The sequence below is a fragment of the Sycon ciliatum genome, chromosome 13, assembly GCF_964019385.1.
Source record: "Sycon ciliatum chromosome 13, ocSycCili1.1, whole genome shotgun sequence".
Lineage (NCBI taxonomy): Eukaryota > Metazoa > Porifera > Calcarea > Leucosolenida > Sycettidae > Sycon > Sycon ciliatum.
The window spans coordinates 11,046,819-11,066,074 of NC_088655.1; the positions used below are offsets into that span (position 1 = coordinate 11,046,819).

General features: G+C 45.1%; 2 protein-coding genes across 3 annotated transcripts; one reads left to right on the forward strand and one right to left on the reverse strand.

Moving 5' to 3' along the window:
• The first annotated feature begins 113 nt into the window (after positions 1-113).
• Positions 114-8,927, forward strand: LOC135829975 (peripheral myelin protein 22-like). 2 transcript variants are annotated; one of them, XM_065342365.1, is made up of 5 exons: positions 114-343; positions 5,068-5,175; positions 6,592-6,678; positions 7,450-7,613; positions 8,442-8,927. In XM_065342365.1, exons 1-5 carry the CDS (start codon positions 175-177, stop codon positions 8,484-8,486), a joined length of 573 nt encoding a protein of 190 aa, XP_065198437.1. In that variant the 5' UTR covers positions 114-174; the 3' UTR covers positions 8,487-8,927. The 2 variants fall into 2 exon arrangements, with proteins under 2 accessions (XP_065198437.1, XP_065198436.1); XM_065342364.1 differs by having other exon boundaries at positions 117-343; positions 6,538-6,678.
• A 341-nt stretch (positions 8,928-9,268) lies between these two features.
• Positions 9,269-14,182, reverse strand: LOC135829974 (uncharacterized). Its single transcript, XM_065342363.1, has 5 exons — positions 13,822-14,182; positions 12,937-13,122; positions 10,940-11,083; positions 10,218-10,389; positions 9,269-9,706 (listed from the first exon to the last, which is right to left on the reverse strand). The coding sequence occupies exons 1-5, from the start codon at positions 13,964-13,966 to the stop codon at positions 9,652-9,654; spliced, it is 702 nt and encodes a 233-aa protein (XP_065198435.1). The 5' UTR covers positions 13,967-14,182; the 3' UTR covers positions 9,269-9,651.
• Between the last annotated feature and the right edge of the window lie 5,074 nt (positions 14,183-19,256).

Here is a 19,256-nt window from a genome sequence, read left to right on the forward strand (position 1 = left end):
TGCGCCTTGCATCCTGTAAGGCAGAACCCGAACGATGGAGCGAAGAAGCAGCGCTAACGGCTCACATCCTGGAGAGCATGTACTAGTAGCCAACTCAACTGATATAAAAGAAGCGAGGAAAACAAACCAACGTCTTGTCGGTGAAAAAGTCTTTCCTGGTCAAATCTCAGTTGAATGCAGTACTGCCGTGTCGTAGTCCTTTGCGCTTGGTTTGGTGTTGGCTCCTGCCGCTGCTCTGTTGTCATGGCCCCACCGGGTGGCTCTAGGGGTGGCTTTAAGGGAGTGGAGTTGGCCATGTGGTGCACACTGCTGTTCGCCATTGTCTGCATGATCTGCGCTACAGGTAATCGATATGTACATGCACATCCCACTGACGCATTTCAGTCCTCATATCATGCATATACGGGCATACTATTTTGATGGCATGCTTGCTATGATTATACTTGGCCCGACTTATTAAGTTAAAATGTGTGCTTCGTTTCCGAAAAAAAAAAGTAAATTATCGTATCCGTTCCCGAAGGGAACTCACGACGGCCGCTAACACCCGATAAACCCTAGCGGCAGATGCAGCGCCTAACGGTGGGGTTTCCGAAGCCTACCAAAAAAACTCAAATAATCTCAGAACGGAATATACTTCCCAGCTACCTAACAGTGTCCTTCAGTTGTCGATTTGCGATATTGAGGAAGGAACGGCTCGAACTCCAAAGGAGGCACCGCCTCAAACTTTCGCGTTCAAACTTGTCGTCAGCGGACCCCTGTTGCTTCACACGCAACACTGAGAAGGCCTGGTGCTGATGACTACAATGTGATGGAGAATTGCCACGGAGTACGAGAAACTCCTGGACGATCGTTCTCGATTCCCTCCTGGCGTATTGAAATTGCTGCAGTTACTGTTTCCTGGGAAGAATTTTCAGCAAATGCATCATCCAGAAACTCGTGCAGCAGCACAAGCATCGCATCGTCCAGTAACTCCAATTTACTATCTCTCGAAGTCGTTCATGATGTGGTGGCCGACGAATCAAGATCACAGAAGAGATCGCCGAGAAGCTGATCGAAATAAACAACTTCTACCCCTGGAGTCGCCTCTCATGCGAGAAACTGGCTGGAAAACTGAAACGAACAAAGAGTGAATTATTCTGCGGATATGGTGCTCTGTGAGCGCGCAAGGATGAGCGCGCACGGTCTGACTGTACGACATAGACTGCCGGTACGCGGAACACAGTGATGAGAAGCGATTTTTTTCTCGTGCGCGGTGGTCTACCTGTTTGCCTCATTTGAAGGTATCGTGGAAACGTCGAGTGAAAATCCCTACAGCTGCCATTCTGGCAGTTGCACTGCACGAGGTAGAGGCGAATGCGAACGTCAAACCGGGCCTATGGATTGAAAAATCACAGGATGCGCAGCGGAGCTTGGAGGAGGTAAAAAAACTGCCGACGTTTTGCAGGGTGACGTACTTGCAGATGCGTCCAGAGACACGAGCAGCCATGAAATCTTGAGAGTCAGCCCAAGAGATGATACAGTAGTTATCTATCCCCCGTCTCTTGGTTGATTGTTTAGTTCTGGTGCTCATTTGTACAAATACTTGAATTTTACTTCAAAAAGTAATACCAAACTTTATTTCAGGAGTACCCAAAGGCTAATTTATATCTGGGGTATCTCCTATGTGTATACTTGTATGTACTAGTAACATTTGAAGAGAATCAAACATTTTAATAAGTCGGACCAAGTAATAATAATTATATCCCATGTTAGACTCGGGTGGACAGCCAAGGATGAATTATTTTAAAGAAGAAAAGAGGACCAAAGCGCTACAAAGTTACTCTATAATCGAGAGGTTACGATGCACGTTATTTCTGACGAGACGCGAAAGTTCAGCTCGCTTTATTTGGCTCGCACGTCGAAAACTTAACGCGAGTGACCTGCTGCTCACGTCGAAATTTGGAGTTTCACGCCAAATTTGACGTGAAATTGCGCGTCACGTCGGAAATAACGTGCATCTTAACCTCACTAATATCCACTAACCTTCCAAGTTGGAAGGCTGCTGGAGTGCGCATCCGCGAATGTGCTAGAGCTGATTGCCAGTTAGGTGTAGAACGTCAGTACCGTTGGTCAGTGTCGTGCAATGTTATGCAGGCATATGCGGAAAATGCCGGCAGAAAAATTGGCAGAATTCGGTACTTTTTCTGGTACGTTTCATGCATGTTTGGTATGTGTGTAGTATCCCTGCTTTACAGTTTACACATGACTAGTAGTACATGTATTTTGCATGACTCTTATTGTTTAGAAGCATACAGTACTTCCTACATTTACGATTGTTCTTCCTTGATCCTTGCATGGCGCCACTACACACTGGAGAGTAGCTAGACCAACACTAATTATCAGTAGTCTTCATTGTTTCCAAATACAATACTTGTGCCGCTATGCTTCATTTGCAAGAGGTCCTTGTGCAGTTGTATGGACTTATCTTCACTGCGATATCTGTGTAATGCTCCAATGCTTCCTTTTAAGCACTGAGACGTGCTGCGAGTAATCAATGGCATTTCCAGATTGCTTGCTACACTTTCACATACATTCTTTAGCTGTTTTGCTGCCTGCTGCTTGTTTCCCGCAATAGACCCCAGCTGAAGCTTCCTAGCTGGTCCCCTTGCCAACAGCCTTGTTAGATTCTGTATAAGTTCTCTAGTTTGCATCTCAAAGAGATCAAAGAGAGAGAGAGAGATCAGAGAGAGAGGAGAGAGTCGTGGTTGAGAGAGAGCAAGTTCACTTTCACTTTGATATAAGATAACCTCCAGGCCGTGCCGGAGTAAGTTCTGATATGTTAGTTGACTGACTGTGGGTAGTAGCCTCCTAGCCTTAGACCACGCACTTTACATTGGTGGCAGCGGTGGTTCAATTTTATAATTGCTAGATTCGAACCCACCTAGTATCTGTATTGCATGGATGGCAGCGGCGCCACAGAATTGATGACAGCGGTAAATTGTTTATTGGTGTAACCGGTACCAGCATGGCCCAACCTGATGCGTCAGTCGCCGCTACTCCTTCGCCCGCCACGTCTTCCCCTAGCCCGAAATGATGACGGACAGCGTCTCTACCGATCAAGCTCCATGTCCTACGTAAGCTAATTCCCGATATGGCATTCTCTTTCCTATCTTCCTTCAGTCTTTCTGTTCTCTTCCGTCTTCCTTTATGCGAGTGAGTGAATCCAGTTTAGTCCGGTAGGCGTCCGATCATGGTGAGCCACGGTCTACCTAGCTAACCTGGGACAATGTGTGTGAGAATGCCCTTGTGTACTCAGTTCGGCTTGGTACTGCGATTTGGCTGGCAGGTTGTGCCAGGGTTGTGCAGCAAGTCAACTGTGGTTTTTTTTTCAGGTCCTATTTATTATTATTTTGCTTGTTCGCGTTGGTATCAACCTGCATAAAGCAGGTATATAGCCTTCGCTTAAGCTGCCATAAAAAAGAAAGCTCATCCTAAGCGAGAGGGCTAGAGGGAAATATAACGATAACGAGATACAGAATACAAAGAAATCCAATGAGTTCAACGTACAATTCAAAACAAGAAAGAAAGGAAAGAAAAACAGGTCCTATTTGGAGGACAATATTCCCTTTTTGACCCCGTGAGATGGTGAGAACCTGGTGTGCTTCTATTTTTTGATTTGTTATCAGTTCAGTTCTTCTGTCTACTCTAAAAACGTTATCATTTCCGATATTATTTTTGCCATATCCCGGTTGACGCTCTACAAGTAATACGCTATCTACTATGACGTTCACACCGCCTCCTATGATCTGCTGCTGAGCTCGAGCTACTACTTCTACTACTCCTACTAGTGTCAGTTGTCACCCTTTCGTCCGAATATCAAGCACTCTGTTCAAAGATTCAAGAATACATGTACGTGAATGCAAGTTAGTTGTCCAGTCCACCTACTGACGGTGCCTTCTACTAGTGAGTACTGTTCATCATACATCATCGAACTCGCTGTCAAATCACGAGGGCGTGATTTAGTGTAGGAAGGGAGGGTGTAGTATCCCTGCTTTACAGTTTACACATGACTAGTAGTACATGTATTTTGCATGACTCTTATTGTTTAGAAGCATACAGTACTTCCTACATTTACGATTGTTCTTCCTTGATCCTTGCATGGCGCCACTACACACTGGAGAGTAGCTAGACCAACACTAATTATCAGTAGTCTTCATTGTTTCCAAATACAATACTTGTGCCGCTATGTTTCATTTGCAAGAGGTCCTTGTGCAGTTGTATGGACTTATCTTCACTGCGATATCTGTGTAATGCTCCAATGCTTCCTTTTAAGCACTGAGACGTGCTGCGAGTAATCAATGGCATTTCCAGATTGCTTGCTACACTTTCACATACATTCTTTAGCTGTTTTGCTGCCTGCTGCTTGTTTCCCGCAATAGACCCCAGCTGAAGCTTCCTAGCTGGCCCCCTTGCCAACAGCCTTGTTAGATTCTGTATAAGTTCTCTAGTTTGCATCTCAAAGAGATCAAAGAGAGAGAGAGAGAGATCAGAGAGAGAGGAGAGAGTCGTGGTTGAGAGAGAGCAAGTTCACTTTCACTTTGATATAAGATAACCTCCAGGCCGTGCCGGAGTAAGTTCTGATATGTTAGTTGACTGACTGTGGGTAGTAGCCTCCTAGCCTTAGACCACGCACTTTACATGTGGACAAAGAAATGGAGCAGAATTCGAGGAATTACCCGCCATAAGGTTTGTACGGTTCTGCCAATTTCACTGCTTTTCGAGCAGAATCCGCCACCTTTTCGAGCATTACCCGCCAATGCCTAAATTGTTATCGCATGAGCTGATGGTAAAGTAACTAGTGGTGTTAGTGGATATTATAGCGTAACTTGTAGCTCTTTGGTCCTCTTTTCTTCCTATATTTATCCCATGTTCTCTGATGATTACACCAATCACTTTGATGTTTACTAATATTATGTGACAGAGAATTTCAGAAGCCGCCACTTGACCTTGATTCTGCTCTATATCACACACGTAGCCTGTCGTTACACATGTGTCTCTGTATATTACGCATCGTGTCTCCATTCTCAGCTGTGCCGCAGTGGTATGTAGGGAGGTCTATACGCGTCGGTCTCTGGAAGATCTGCTATAGCTACGACTCCCCGTGCGAGGTCTACAGCGTCACCTCCTCAGCATCGAGTGGGTAACGTACTGTTACTATGGAACTCTCTCTCTATCTCTTTCTCTCTCTCTCTCTCTTTCTGTCTAAGTTTCTCTCTCCTTCTCTCTCTGCTATTGGCGCGCCTGGTTGTGATGAAGCCCAGACCCAAGGTCGGCAGAGCATCCCAGACCACGCCACCACTCCCCTTATTCATGGCTCACACATGACGGGTTTACGTGGCTCTAGTAAAAAAAAAAAAAAAAAAAAAGAACTAGCTTCAACGTAACAAATGCTTACGAAGGCAGAAGAGAACAGACTAAAACGGCTAGATAACTGTTGTAACGGTGTGTTCCATGCACACAGCAGGGATAAGGCAATCCCGGCTACTGATCCCGGCATGCACACAGCAGGGATAAGACAATCCCGGCTACTGATCCCGGCATGCACACAGCAGGGATAAGGCAATCCCGACTACTGATCCCGGCACACAGCAGGGATAAGGAAATCCCGACTACTGATCCCGGCAGTTGTCCTAGAATTGCCTTAGCTTTGCTATGTGCATTACACGCAACGTCACAACAATGACCTATTCGGCTGTATCTGTTCTCTTCTGCCTTTGTGGTATTGCACCATACTTGTGGTGTTGAGCACTCTAGGCAAGCTGGGAATTCTCGCTATTGTAACAAATACTGAAATGGTGGGCTCTGGCACTGTAATCACACAGAGCAGGCATGCCGATGCCACACAGAAACAAAAAATCACGGAATTAAAGCGGTATACATCTACATGTGTATGGACCCTGGCTAGCACCAGACGTTACTATAATACAAATGTAACATATTTTGCATAGCTACGGGAATAATTATTCAGTTTTTTCGGTCTTCTGGGAGACAGGTAGACACATTCTAGGTGTTCAGGAAATATATGTACGAATTTTGTGCTCTCTCGAAAGCGCCGAAGTATTAACGTAGGTCACGTTTCTACCTGTTCGCCAATGGTCCATCCTTTCTAATTTTGTGTAAGATTGAATCTGATCGTATTCTTTCCTATTGGTACATAATGTTCTGAAAGGATGTTAGGAAATTCACTGCCTGAAAGCCTTCGTAGAAGAAGTAAGACCTTCTGGGCAAGATGCCGTCCCATGAAGCACAACACGTGTCTAAGTCTTGAGCACAGTTGTGTAGTGGATTGTGCTGGACTGGTGTTGGTTCAGATCCACGCCAAGATGTCTAGCAACATTATACTGTTGTGATGGGCTGAGCCTCTTGCACGGGAAAAATAACACGTTTGTGTAGCATCAACACAGTTACATAAAACGAATGACTGGCCGTCTGGGTGTATTTAAGTGGATATAATTACTACACGTATGTATATGTATATACTCTCTTCTTCTGTTACAGGCAGCCTTAACAGTGCTCGAGGCTTTTCTGTTCTTGCTATCATTATGGCTCTAGTCGGTATGTTCTTAGCTGGAGCCATCGCGCTCATGACCAACAAGGTAACCCTACTAAGGATTCCCCGCGTTTTATTCGGCATCGCAGGTACGTGGAAATATCGTTAAGATGTTACCAGCATTAAAGTAATGCGTGTAGCGTGGAACTCACTTACTTTGGAGGTACATTGTACATCTACATTTAGTATGTACGTCGATAAGAAACACTCTTGCATATGGACATTGTATGGAGCAGAGGTGTATGGGCCCGTGAATGAAGTATGTTTGGGTTACGAAGCACTTCGGATACTAAACACACTTGTCTTCAGCCCATGGGGGTACGTGTGATCAATGTTCCACTGTACGCTTGTCTTCTGCCCATGGGGGTACGTGTGATCAATGTTCCACTGTACGCTTTTCTTCTGCCCATGGGGGTACATGTGATCAATGGTTCACTGTATGCTTGAAAGGGGCTCCTGCGCTTTTTGCAATTACAATCTACTTGTAATTCCTGTCAGCTGTGATCATCGGAAAAACTGCCTGGCAATTAGGCCTGGGGTGTAGTCATGTCTTTGCACCTAACGAATTGAGCACCTTTCTTCTATTTTTCAAATGTTGCATCTCACAAATCACGATGAATTGGTGTACATGTAATTTGTATGTTCTGGTACTTGTATCTCCAGATATCGACAAAAGAAACTGATCGAAACCTGCAATAAAACTTCTGCAGGTGTAAATCAATCCAAAATTTGCACGTTTGAAAAAGTATAAAAAAGAATCCATTCAAGTGACTTTCGGTGTAGTTAATTATCTCGATTTTAATTTTTTTGTCTATCTGATACTTCATGTCTGCTGGATTTTTCGGTTCTGCGTTGTTCAGGTGGCTTTAAGGCCATCTCGGCCCTCTCGTTTGTGGCATTCGTTCACAGAGCAGACACGTTCTCTAGCAGCTTCAGCTATGGTGCTAGCTTTGCCGTCGCCTGGGTTGCTGTCTATATGTCCTTCGCTGCGACTCTCTTCGCACATCTGCACCACAGAGCGCTGGTAAGTACCAACAAGCACAAGAGGATGAGAAAGTGTTTTTACTCCGAGTTTCATCAAAACGCAGTAATGAGTAAATCTGGACCTGGTTTATATATCCACAAAGCAAAAGTGTAAATCAATGTCCGCTGGTAAGTACATGCTGATGTGCAAGTCTGGTGAGAAAATACTGAAACAGTGCAACTTTTAATTCGTTGGCACCCTTGCTTTCTACGGACATTGTTCAGTACGGATGCGTTGGATCCATACCGGAGCAGCATCGGAATAATAAGTATTTCGGATACTATGTTCACTCTCCTACTGCCCAGAGGGGTACGGCTTATCCGAGTTCTACTGAATCACTATGTACTGTGCCCTGCAGACCAGAAAAAATCTATCATTTGTAAAAGGACTTTCTAGGCAGTGATTCAGTGAATAGCGAAGAAGTGGCCGTGTCTCCAATTATTATTGTTGTACTTCTAGCTTACGTTTACCGGTAGACAAGACTTTGGAAACGAGAAATTTCTCAGAAACTCTCACTTGGAGCTCGCCAGGAGGATACAAGCGAAAGTGGAAGCTGGCGTCATCTTGGAAAACAAATTGTGCCAGCCTCGTTGGCTTTACTTGGGGCGATCCAATACCAGCGGGATTTTGTTAAATACATCCACGTCTTGAAAGAAGTGTATGGGCGATATAATTACTCATGGTGCAAGGGTAATTTATTGGCTACGAATGAAAATTACGGGAAGCGGCGACATCTACCTCAGGATCAAGACTATTTAAAAGTTTTGCTGTGTTCTGTTGCTAACACTAACGCTTGTCATGGTGCTACTGTGTGCTTTTCTTCCCCAGGCTATTGAGGCTATTCAGCGCCAAACGCGTGCTAATCCTGTGTAGCTCATGCGAACTGCATCGCCAGCTAACACTTACGGATACTGTACATCGTACGAAGAGCCTTCCCTGAGGTTTCTAGCTGGCAACACCTTTTGCTACATGTAATTAGCCTTTTCTTTGCATTGCAAATCTTATGTATAACATCTCGTATAGGACACGGCATTTCCTGTACACCTCAGCGCTTGAAAATATCCATAATACTATACGTAGGTAGTAGGTAGTGCAAGATACCACTACTCGGTTACTCGACTTCTCTGGTAATTTGCGTGTGCTATGGACACAGGAATTTGGGGTGGATCTTTTACTAGCATGCGAGTTTCTAACGTTATAAAGCTCAAAGGCACTTCACTGCTAGGGATATTGCGCACATGTATATTCTCCGACAATCACGTGTCGCAATTTGAAATGGCTCAACCATTGAATTACATGAATAGATTTGCACTATATTGTTGCGTTGTGTGCCCTGAATTCAACCCTTCATTGAAGGCAGGAAACCCGAAAGAGCCAGCATACCTACAACGGTAGTTGGGAATAACAGCCTACATTGTTATACTCCAGCAGCTAGGCCTTTATGTTTGAGATCACTGAAGAGATTTAGTCACCAACACAAAAAGCAAACTCTGCAACGCATTTTAATTTTATGCCTGTAAAATCTGAACAGATCGACAGAAATGTCTGTAGGGCATGATCCAAGCTAACATAGCGCATGTAGTTTATTATGAAGGCATTGTTCACGTTCATTTCCCTCCAGTGCGTTCTCTTTATAATGATAAGGAGAACGTGCGTTTACAGTATTTTTCACTGTTATCGTTGTTTTTGTTTACCATCTTATGAGAAAACGTACACGAATTGTTCCAGGACGAAGTGCAAAGTAAGGAGTTGACAAAACAGAAGCAGAACTGCTTGTGAGATAACAGTTAGGGTCGCATGGCGTTTTTATCAGTTCTACATCATCGCTGTGCAGAAAACAGGAAAGTACACAGGCATACATATACACAGGGACATGCTCTACTGCGCTTAGAGTTGCGTTGCCGAGTGATGACAGAAAAGATGATGATAGCTAACTGTGCGGATCTAGGATTCAAAAGAATTTGTAGGTAGACTGAATATTAGACGCATAGATGCATTTAGCATGGTAGTTATGCGCAAGTGCATTGCGTACATTGTCTTAGACTCCGTTCCGGTTGTCAATTACCAGCAGTTTCTTGTCCGGTTTAATAGGCCTGGGATAGAATAACACAATGAAACACAGTCATGGTGATGCACAGTGGATGAAACCTAAAAACAAACGCCGGTTGTCTGTGTATCATTTTTGAAATGGAACTATAGGCAATTTGGCCGCTGGCACCCCGAAACAGGCTATGCAATAAGATCACAATTTTCCCTGAAGCAATCCACGTGTCAGGACCACCGGTATCCCTGGAGAATTTCCCGTTATAAGACCACAGGAATCCATACAACCCTCTACGTTGCAAGACCACAATTGGCCGTCCACCCACGCCCGAAGACCATACGTTTGCCTGAAGCAGTCCACGCTATCAAATCACACGTTTTGAAATTTTAAAACGAAACATGGAAACCGGTGGATATCACGTTTAAGCGTCAGAGTCCACCAACTGAACCAGATTTTGAAAAGTCAGATATGCACAAGTCAACTTGTGCCCCACCGTTTTCCGCGGATTCATTTTGATATTATTGCCTTGGCTCACCACCGGTGTTCCTATCGCAACTTACCTGTCCTTGAGCAGAGATGTGTGATGGAAGTGGGCAACAATGGCCAGGAGTATGCCCACTGCTACATCCGCCCAAGCAAGACGAAAGCTAGTGTGGTAGTGTCCCACGTGCGACTTGAGAGACCCGCGAGGTATGGACATGAAGCATGCGCACGTCAGTGCAGTGCATACAGCTGCGAAAAAGGTAACCACAAGAAAGGGTACGGATATTACCAATAGACGTAGTGTGGTAGCTTCGATATTTGGCCGCCACTTCCATATACCAACTCTTCGTGCAGGAGCTATTATTAGTGGGTGTAGTGGAGCTTGCGAACCTTATGAAATGTTCTAGCCATCAAAACACAAAAACTTTATAAAAATCGGAGAGATCGACTTGCGTACACACCATAATTTAAAACAAATGCGTTATACTTATATTTTCGATACTTTCGGAGCATCCGTTTCATATCTAAAATTTCAATAAAACGAACAAACACTAATGCACAGAATCCAATAGCGAAAGGCTTCTCTGTGCCTAAAATTTCTGTTCAATAAACCTGGCCTTTTGCACTCATACATTCTCAGACATGATCTCTGTAAAATTTATTTCTGCCAATCATTTCATGGAAGCTCTAGTTCGCTTTCGCTGAACCTGGCCCATATCTTGTCCCCATCAAGATTAACTTTTAAAAGGTAATTGCTCTTTCAACTTACAATTGGTATAATATTGCTACACGGCCCTACCTGCAGCAAAGAACACTATGCGCGGTGTCTTGAGCAGTGTGCGCGATGAAGATGTTTCACACTCCACCACCATGCTCATGACTGCTCCCATCACCACCAGAACCAGAGCCAAGAGGCTGAACGCCTGAGCAGCACACAGTGCGCCTGCCATATACAGTTCGGGCAAATGGAGAACACAATCAATTCTGAGATAATCTTAATTCCAAGGACTGGAGAAAATACCTCATCACCGAGATTCTCTGGCCTTTTGGCCAAGACGCCAGCGTATATTTCTGGCTTCAACAGGCAGGCATAAAGGTCGTGTCTTCCATTTCCGGATAAAGTAGCGTGAGAGTCAAAAACTTTGAAGGCTCAGCATAATGCACCCTCGATAATTATTTTGACTGTTATCACACGAAGTTGATTGTTCCAAGTAGGAACACACGCTTCTTGCCCAACTTGACACTGTCAAGTGTCAAGTGTCAAGTTCGGCAAGAAGCGTGTGTTCCTAATTGGAACAATCAACTTCATGACTATTACCGCCGAAGTCGCAACTTCTAAGTTCGTATTATTACACCATGGTAAAATAAAAATTTAATAATATTATTATAAAGTACTATCCAATTTCAAGGACAATGCACTATATGATTTCTGTCCTTTGACTTGGTACCACCAGAATTCTAGGACATTGGCAATGCGGCACAATTTGTATGTATTTTCTATAGTCGTAACGTAGGCCTTGGCGGATAATTCCTGCAGAAAAATTGGCAAACATTCGGTACTTTTTCTGGTAGGTTTAATGCATGTTTGGTATGTGGATAAAGAAATGGAGCAGAATTCGAGGAATTGCCAGCCATAAGGTGTGTATGGTTCTGCCAAATTCACTGCATTTCGAGCATTCTCCGCCAAGGCATAGTCGTAAGTGCCCTTCACTGAGGTTTCACTGGCATCTTTCAGTACCTTATTGTAAGCAGCAAAATACCATGCATATGATGAATTATTTTCCTTTGCATTCGAAAATTATTAATTTGTATGTACATGTTTGTATGTACCCAATGCTGTAGACAGCAAGCTGTTTCGGCCATAAAGGCCTCATCAGTACAGCTACGAGCTAAATAGGCCGAGCTACCAGCCATGGTGCAAAGGAGGCACCACAGACATTAAGGTAGCTCGTCGCTCTAGCGCCAGAGTGCTCAAACTACAAAATGTAGCGGGCTGTTTGTATGTATGTATAACTCATTATCACAAGGTGATCGTAGAGGCATTAATCAGCGAGAGAATTGTGAATGATGTCTCTGAATCCAACTCTATCGTGTGCTGCATGAGAGAGAGCATGCAAGGGAAGACCCGTCCAACTTTTAATGTTAGAAATCCATGATGTCGCGGGCCTTCCTCTCGGTCGAGATCCAGGAGTTGATCCTTGCAGGAAGGGCTTGGAGAAAACGTCATGTCTCGTAACATGGCCAAACCTCATCAACTTAAATTTCTTGACTTCGTTCGCTAGCCGCATCCTTGCTCCGATGATGTCATTGATTTTTCCAGGATAGATTGGTTGGTACGCCGGTCGTAGTATGTTACTCCTAAGAGTCGGCGGAAGCATTTCATCTCGAAGGATGAATTTCTTCTCATTGATGAGGCAGATAATGTCCAAGATTGGCATCCGTATAAAACAGTCGCTAGCACAATAGACCTAACAACACGAAATTTAGTCGGCAAAGATAGTGATGGCGATTTCCAAATGAATTGAAGCTCAATGATCTTTTGCTTCCCTAGTGCTAAGCGTCTTCTTATCTCCACATCGGACCTGCCATCCGACGTGATTACGGCACCTAAGTATTTAAACTGGGACACCTCTTCTATTCGCTCATTGCCTACTTGAAACTATTAATTTTACAGATGTATTATTTCCGGATTCATTGACCAGCTTTGCAGTGTATTGCATTACTCCATTTTTTTGTCCCTAAAAGAGGCTCAACTACAATTAATCAGGATTAAACAACGTAAACTAACTAGCTTACTCGGTATGTTCTTGAATGGGAAGGTGACGAAATAGTTGTAACAGACCTTCCGGCCTACGAACGGCTCACTGAAGTCATCGTCACCGCTGTTGAAGCCCGACAGGCACATCTGCCACAGTCCGTATTCAGTGGTTCCCTTTCCAAAGTCTCCAAACCTGTTCTCCACAATCTCCCACTTAGGAAGGACTGGATGTGAATGAAGAAACAACAGACAACGACGCAAGCCACTGCAGTAATGTTATACACTACAGAACTAACGTTATGGCATGCGCTTCATGTTGTTCATGCTTACCAAATTGTTTGTGGAGCGCACCAGTTCAGAATTACTCAGTTTAATCGCTCACTTTGGCATCCGAGAACGCACTGGCATAATGATAGCACCAGCTGCATATTGAAATTAGAAAAACGATTACGTCCCCAAATACTCGCACATGAATACTGGCCAATTTCGCAATTGTAGGTTGAAAAGATATAGTACATTGTACGTGAACGTGTAGGCTCATGGAAGTGTACCAGCCTTGGTGGTAGTACTAGTAGCCATCACGCATCAGCCTTGGTGGTGGTAGCCATCACGCATCGACACCAGCTGGATATCATCAGCACTGCGAACATGCAGAAAGGCATGCACCCATCCACGGATACTCGGAAAGAGGTGAACTACAAGAATAATACTATTGTTCTGGATGCAAGCCACTGAACCAGATGAACACACACACACACACTCACTTGCACACGACCGCACACGCACACACACACACACGCACCTGCACACCCCACACACATACACACACACCCGCGCACGACACGCATACACACACGCTTGAACGCACACGTCAACACACACACACCATGAACACATAAACCCACTCCCAAAACCGTACGTACCATTGTAGAGAACCATGAGTGATTGGGTTCCCAACACCAGGAAAAGAAGGCTCACACGCAGAAATTCGCTCGCCATGGTGCGTTCAGCAAAATGTGCCAATCTCCGCAGCCTATCCAGCACTTGGAGAAAACAACCTTGCCACATGTACAAGACAACAAACTACAGCGGTAACGTGAGTAGCTCACACCCTAGTTCATACGTTTTCTTTGCTCTCCAGCAAGTCTTGTTGCAGGCCGCAGAATATGAGAATGCAAATACGAACGTGCACGCAGGGTGCAGGTCGGCATTGCTGCATTCGCTAGAACATTGCGCCCTGGCTCGCAAAAACTGAAAGCCGTCCGGAGTGCGCTGTTGAAGTAATCCCATTTGCCTAATGATGGAGGTAGAACTTGAAAATCTTATCGATACAAATGAACTGGAAGCTGGATCTTGGCCCTGGCCAGCAGGCCCAGGGTACGCTCTTGTTCACTGGCCATTTCTTAGTCACATGTTCACAGTTTGAAGAGACACTCGAGGTTGAAGAGTGCTCCCGACAGCAAAGTAAAGTTCTCGAGAATCACTTCCTCTTACGAATTGATTGAATGCGGCATATTCTGCATGCCAGAAGCTAATAGTGTGTATGACCCATGAACACGACCATAATGCATCCACCGACAGCATTGAGCCAGAGTCGGTCCTTGGCAAAGCCAAGACATTGTACACAATATTATACAGGTCAACGCGCTGCATACCGGTACGGCACTATAGCTTAACTGATAAATACGTCTTAGTGGGGAGACATCCATTGCAATTAGTAGTAGAGCCTCGCATGACTCTATGAGGCTGAATCTGGACCTTTCCGTTCCAGATTACCAAGGTATAGAATACGACGCGTCGGGTACAGGATGCAGACCATCTTCGACTTGCTCTGGCAGTGAGGGCACATGTACAGGTGTAGTGGGTAGCCGAGTAGTCGGATGGAGGCACACACAATAAGACTGTGAAGTAGGTTTCTTGGCTCAATCTGCCTGAAGTTATGGTTACAACTGCTCCGGCTCAATCTGCCAGGAGGGACTCTGAACGGAATATAACTGCTCCGGCTCAATCTGCCAGGAGGGACTCTGTTCTGTTCTGCTCTAAACTAAACTGATCTCTGGTAGAGCAGATAGGGCTTATATAGCATAGACAGCATATACATGGCAAGGGGAGAAATAGTAGTGCAAGGAGAAGACGTACAAGGAGCTAACGTGAAAGGAATAGGTAGGAGGAAGAATGGACCTAAGTAGCGAGCAACCATTAGGTAACAGGAATGCAATCTAACAGTATGAAGGAAACTAATGTGAATGGCAGGCAGGGTAATTGGGCGTGAAGGTTACTAAGAGGACAGCGGTTGGAAAAGCCATTTGACTGTGTGCGAGGTAGGACATGGATTCTGGGAAGACATCTGGCAGAAGAAGAGAAGCGGAAGATATCTTAGAACTAGTAATTAAAAGAGTTAGTGATGAGGAACGGGCTATAGGAATCAATGTAATGTAGTACAGCATGAATGTGTGCAACATGTATACAGGTCATGCCGTACCGGTCTGCAGGCAGGGTTGTCTAGTAGTCCTACTTCAAAGTATTAAAGTGGTTGCTGGGAGAAGCACTTAGGAGTAACCGGCAGTGTCGCGTGCTAGCATGAATACAGTAGGGCCAGGGATACTACACCCTCCCTTCCTACACTAAATCACGCCCTCGTGATTAGACAGAGAGTTCGTTGTTGTATGCTGAGCACTACTCACTGGAAGACACCGTCAGTAGGTGGACTGGACATCTAACTTGCATTCACGTACAGGTATTCTTGAATCTTGAACAGAGTGCTTGATATTCGGACGAAAGGGTGACAACTGACACTAGTAGTAGTAGTAGTAGCTCGAGCTCAGCAGCAGATCATAGGAGGCGGTGAGAACGTCATAGTAGATAGTAGATAGCGTATTACTTGTAGAGCGTCAACCGGAATATGGCAAATAATATCGGAAATGATAACGTTTTTAGAGTAGACAGAAGAACTGAACTGATAACAAATCAAAAATAGAAGCACACCAGGTTCTCACCATCTCACGGGGTCAAAAGGGAATATTGTCCTCCAAATAGGACGCACAGCACACTTGCTGTACCACCATGGCGTTTGAGCCATAAAAATAGTTCACAGTTCCAAACTGAACTGGACAAAGGGCACTCTAACACACATTATCCCAGGTTAGCTAGGTAGACCGTGGCTCACCATGATCGGACGCCTACCGGACTAAACTGGATTCACTCACTCGCATAAAGGAAGACTGATGAGAACAGGAAGACTGAAGGAAGACAGGAAAGAAAAGGCCATATCGGGAATTAGCTTACGTTGGACATGGAGCTTGATCGGTAGAGACGCTGTCCGTCATTATTTCGGGTTAGGGGGAGACGTGGCGGGCGAAGGAGTAGCGGCGACTGACGCATCAGGTTGGGCCATGCTGGTAACGGTTACACCAATAAAACAATTCACCGCTGCCATCAGTTCTGTAGCGCCGCTGCCATCACTGCAATACAGATACTAGGTGGGTTCGAATCTAGCAATTATAAAATTGAACCACCGCTGCCACCAGTGTAGTGGGTAGCCGAGTAGTCGGATGGAGGCACACACAATAAGACTGTGAAGTAGGTTTCTTGGCTCAATCTGCCTGAAGTTATGGTTACAACTGCTCCGGCTCAATCTGCCAGGAGGGACTCTGAACGGAATATAACTGCTCCGGCTCAATCTGCCAGGAGGGACTCTGTTCTGTTCTGCTCTAAACTAAACTGATCTCTGGTAGAGCAGATAGGGCTTATATAGCATAGACAGCATATACATGGCAAGGGGAGAAATAGTAGTGCAAGGAGAAGACGTACAAGGAGCTAACGTGAAAGGAATAGGTAGGAGGAAGAATGGACCTAAGTAGCGAGCAACCATTAGGTAACAGGAATGCAATCTAACAGTATGAAGGAAACTAATGTGAATGGCAGGCAGGGTAATTGGGCGTGAAGGTTACTAAGAGGACAGCGGTTGGAAAAGCCATTTGACTGTGTGCGAGGTAGGACATGGATTCTGGGAAGACATCTGGCAGAAGAAGAGAAGCGGAAGATATCTTAGAACTAGTAATTAAAAGAGTTAGTGATGAGGAACGGGCTATAGGAATCAATGTAATGTAGTACAGCATGAATGTGTGCAACATGTATACAGGTCATGCCGTACCGGTCTGCAGGCAGGGTTGTCTAGTAGTCCTACTTCAAAGTATTAAAGTGGTTGCTGGGAGAAGCACTTAGGAGTAACCGGCAGTGTCGCGTGCTAGCATGAATACAGTAGGGCCAGGGATACTACACCGGTATATTGGTAGAAAATACTAGAAATGCAAGTAAAAATATAAAATAAGATAAAAGAAAAAGGACCAAGGAACTACAAGTTATGGTATAATGTCCACTTACACTGTACATCACAAGCTACTAAACAATCAGCTCATGCGATAACATTGCACGACACTGACCGACGGTCCTGACGTTCTACAAGTGCCTGGCTATCAGTTCTTGGATGCGCAATTCAGCAGCCTTCCAACTTGGAAGGTTCTAAGTTATACCTTCACCTCCTATGTTAACATATTATGCTAATAGGAGGTGAAGGTAAGCGCAACGAAGACAAGCATGAGCTGAAAGTCTCAGCCGAGAATGACGTTTGCGGATGTACATGCATGTCGATGACGATACTGGCGAGATCATTGGACAAAACGGTCAAACCACGATTCAAGGACGCAAAGAAACATTCCACAATAAGAATTCACGGTTCACGTCAGACTCAGCTGAAGGCCGAGTTTTCCACATCCGAGGGAACGCCACCATCCCCAAGGATCAAGGCGCTGATTCAGCTCCTAAGGCCCCGGTCACACATGCACTTTTTTGGCGGTTCCACCAAAGCGTAAGTTACGCTTCCGCCGTTGCCTCGGCAACGGCGGAGGCGTAAGTTACGCGTACTGGGCCGCAGTGAATGCGCCCCAAATCCACGAGTGTACTTGACAGGAGACATTCAGCAGCATGTCAGCGATCCACGATAGCTCTACTTGTACAAGCGAAGGTCGCTTCAACTCGGACAAGAACATCTAAAATTTCATAGGACGTGCTGCATTTGCATTCTCTCCGCCAAAGCGGAGCGTTGAGGAGCACAGTAGTCTACATGTGTATGTGTGACCGCTGCATCGTGTGGTCCGCCAAAGCGGCTGCGGTAGTTCCGCTTTCCGCCTCCGTAAAAGCGGTGCAAGCTTTTCATGTGTGACCGCGGCCTAACGTGGTGGGAGGTGAGCAGATCAGACCCAGCAAAGTGGTTAAAGAACAAAAATCCCATTCGCTGCTTCCATACTTCCCCCTTGTCAGGCTATGGGTTCCCAATGAACTGGGGGTCGCAGCGTGGCTGGAAAAAGTCCTTCCGTCTCCAAGCAGGAATTGAGATTGATAACATCTGTTTCTAAATCAAAGTCTTAGACCAACTAAATGGAAGTAAACTTGGTGCCAAAAATGTGCTTATTTTATTTTAAATCAACCTCCGATGGCAAAGCCTATGCAAAGGAGGGGTGTTAGCCAGCCATGGCAGCTTCAGTCAACATCCACAATTTCTACCTCACAGCCAGAGAGCTGACGGCGACATCAAGGACATTGCTTTGTCGGGGAAGGAATGAGTTCCGACTGATTCGAGAAAAGTACACTGTGGATTCGCGACGAAAGGTTCAAGGTTACGAGCAGCAGTTCACTTCTACATGTTAGTTCAAAACCTCGACCTGCGAACATTACTGCTTTTGCCCTTTGAGTATTCATCTCCAACGCCGCGAAGAAAAGAACTGCCACGAAAATCAGGGACCTACGAGGAAATCCGAACTTCTGTATATAACTAGTATTATGTTTGGTGAGTGAAGACATTCACAATGGACGCGTTCGAATACACACATTTCGGTCAATTCTAGAATTAGTCATGGTGGACGCACCGTTCGATTACACAAATTCCATCGTCACGTCAGTTCCAATTCCGTCAATTCTGAAGAGAGGGCGGAATTGGCAATTTCAGAATTGGTAGTTCCAGAATTGACCCACTCGACGTGCATTTACATGTACATGTACATGTACATGTATAACGCCTTGCTACATGTAGGTCCACGTGCGCGCAAGGGTGCACGGGATCCCACGTGATCCCCTTTTACGATTTTTATGTGTAGTCGTTCATTTACAAAATTACATGGCCGCAATCCGTTCATTCTGTTCATTCGAGAATTATAAAACCTGTGCCCAAATGTGTAATCGAAAGCGCCCATTATTGTCTGATGTTGCAGCAGGCTCGCCTTGCTTGCTTCACTGCTGTTTCGTGTTCCAACACATACATGTACATGTACATGTATTTTAGAGTCACCTGCCAAATATTCCA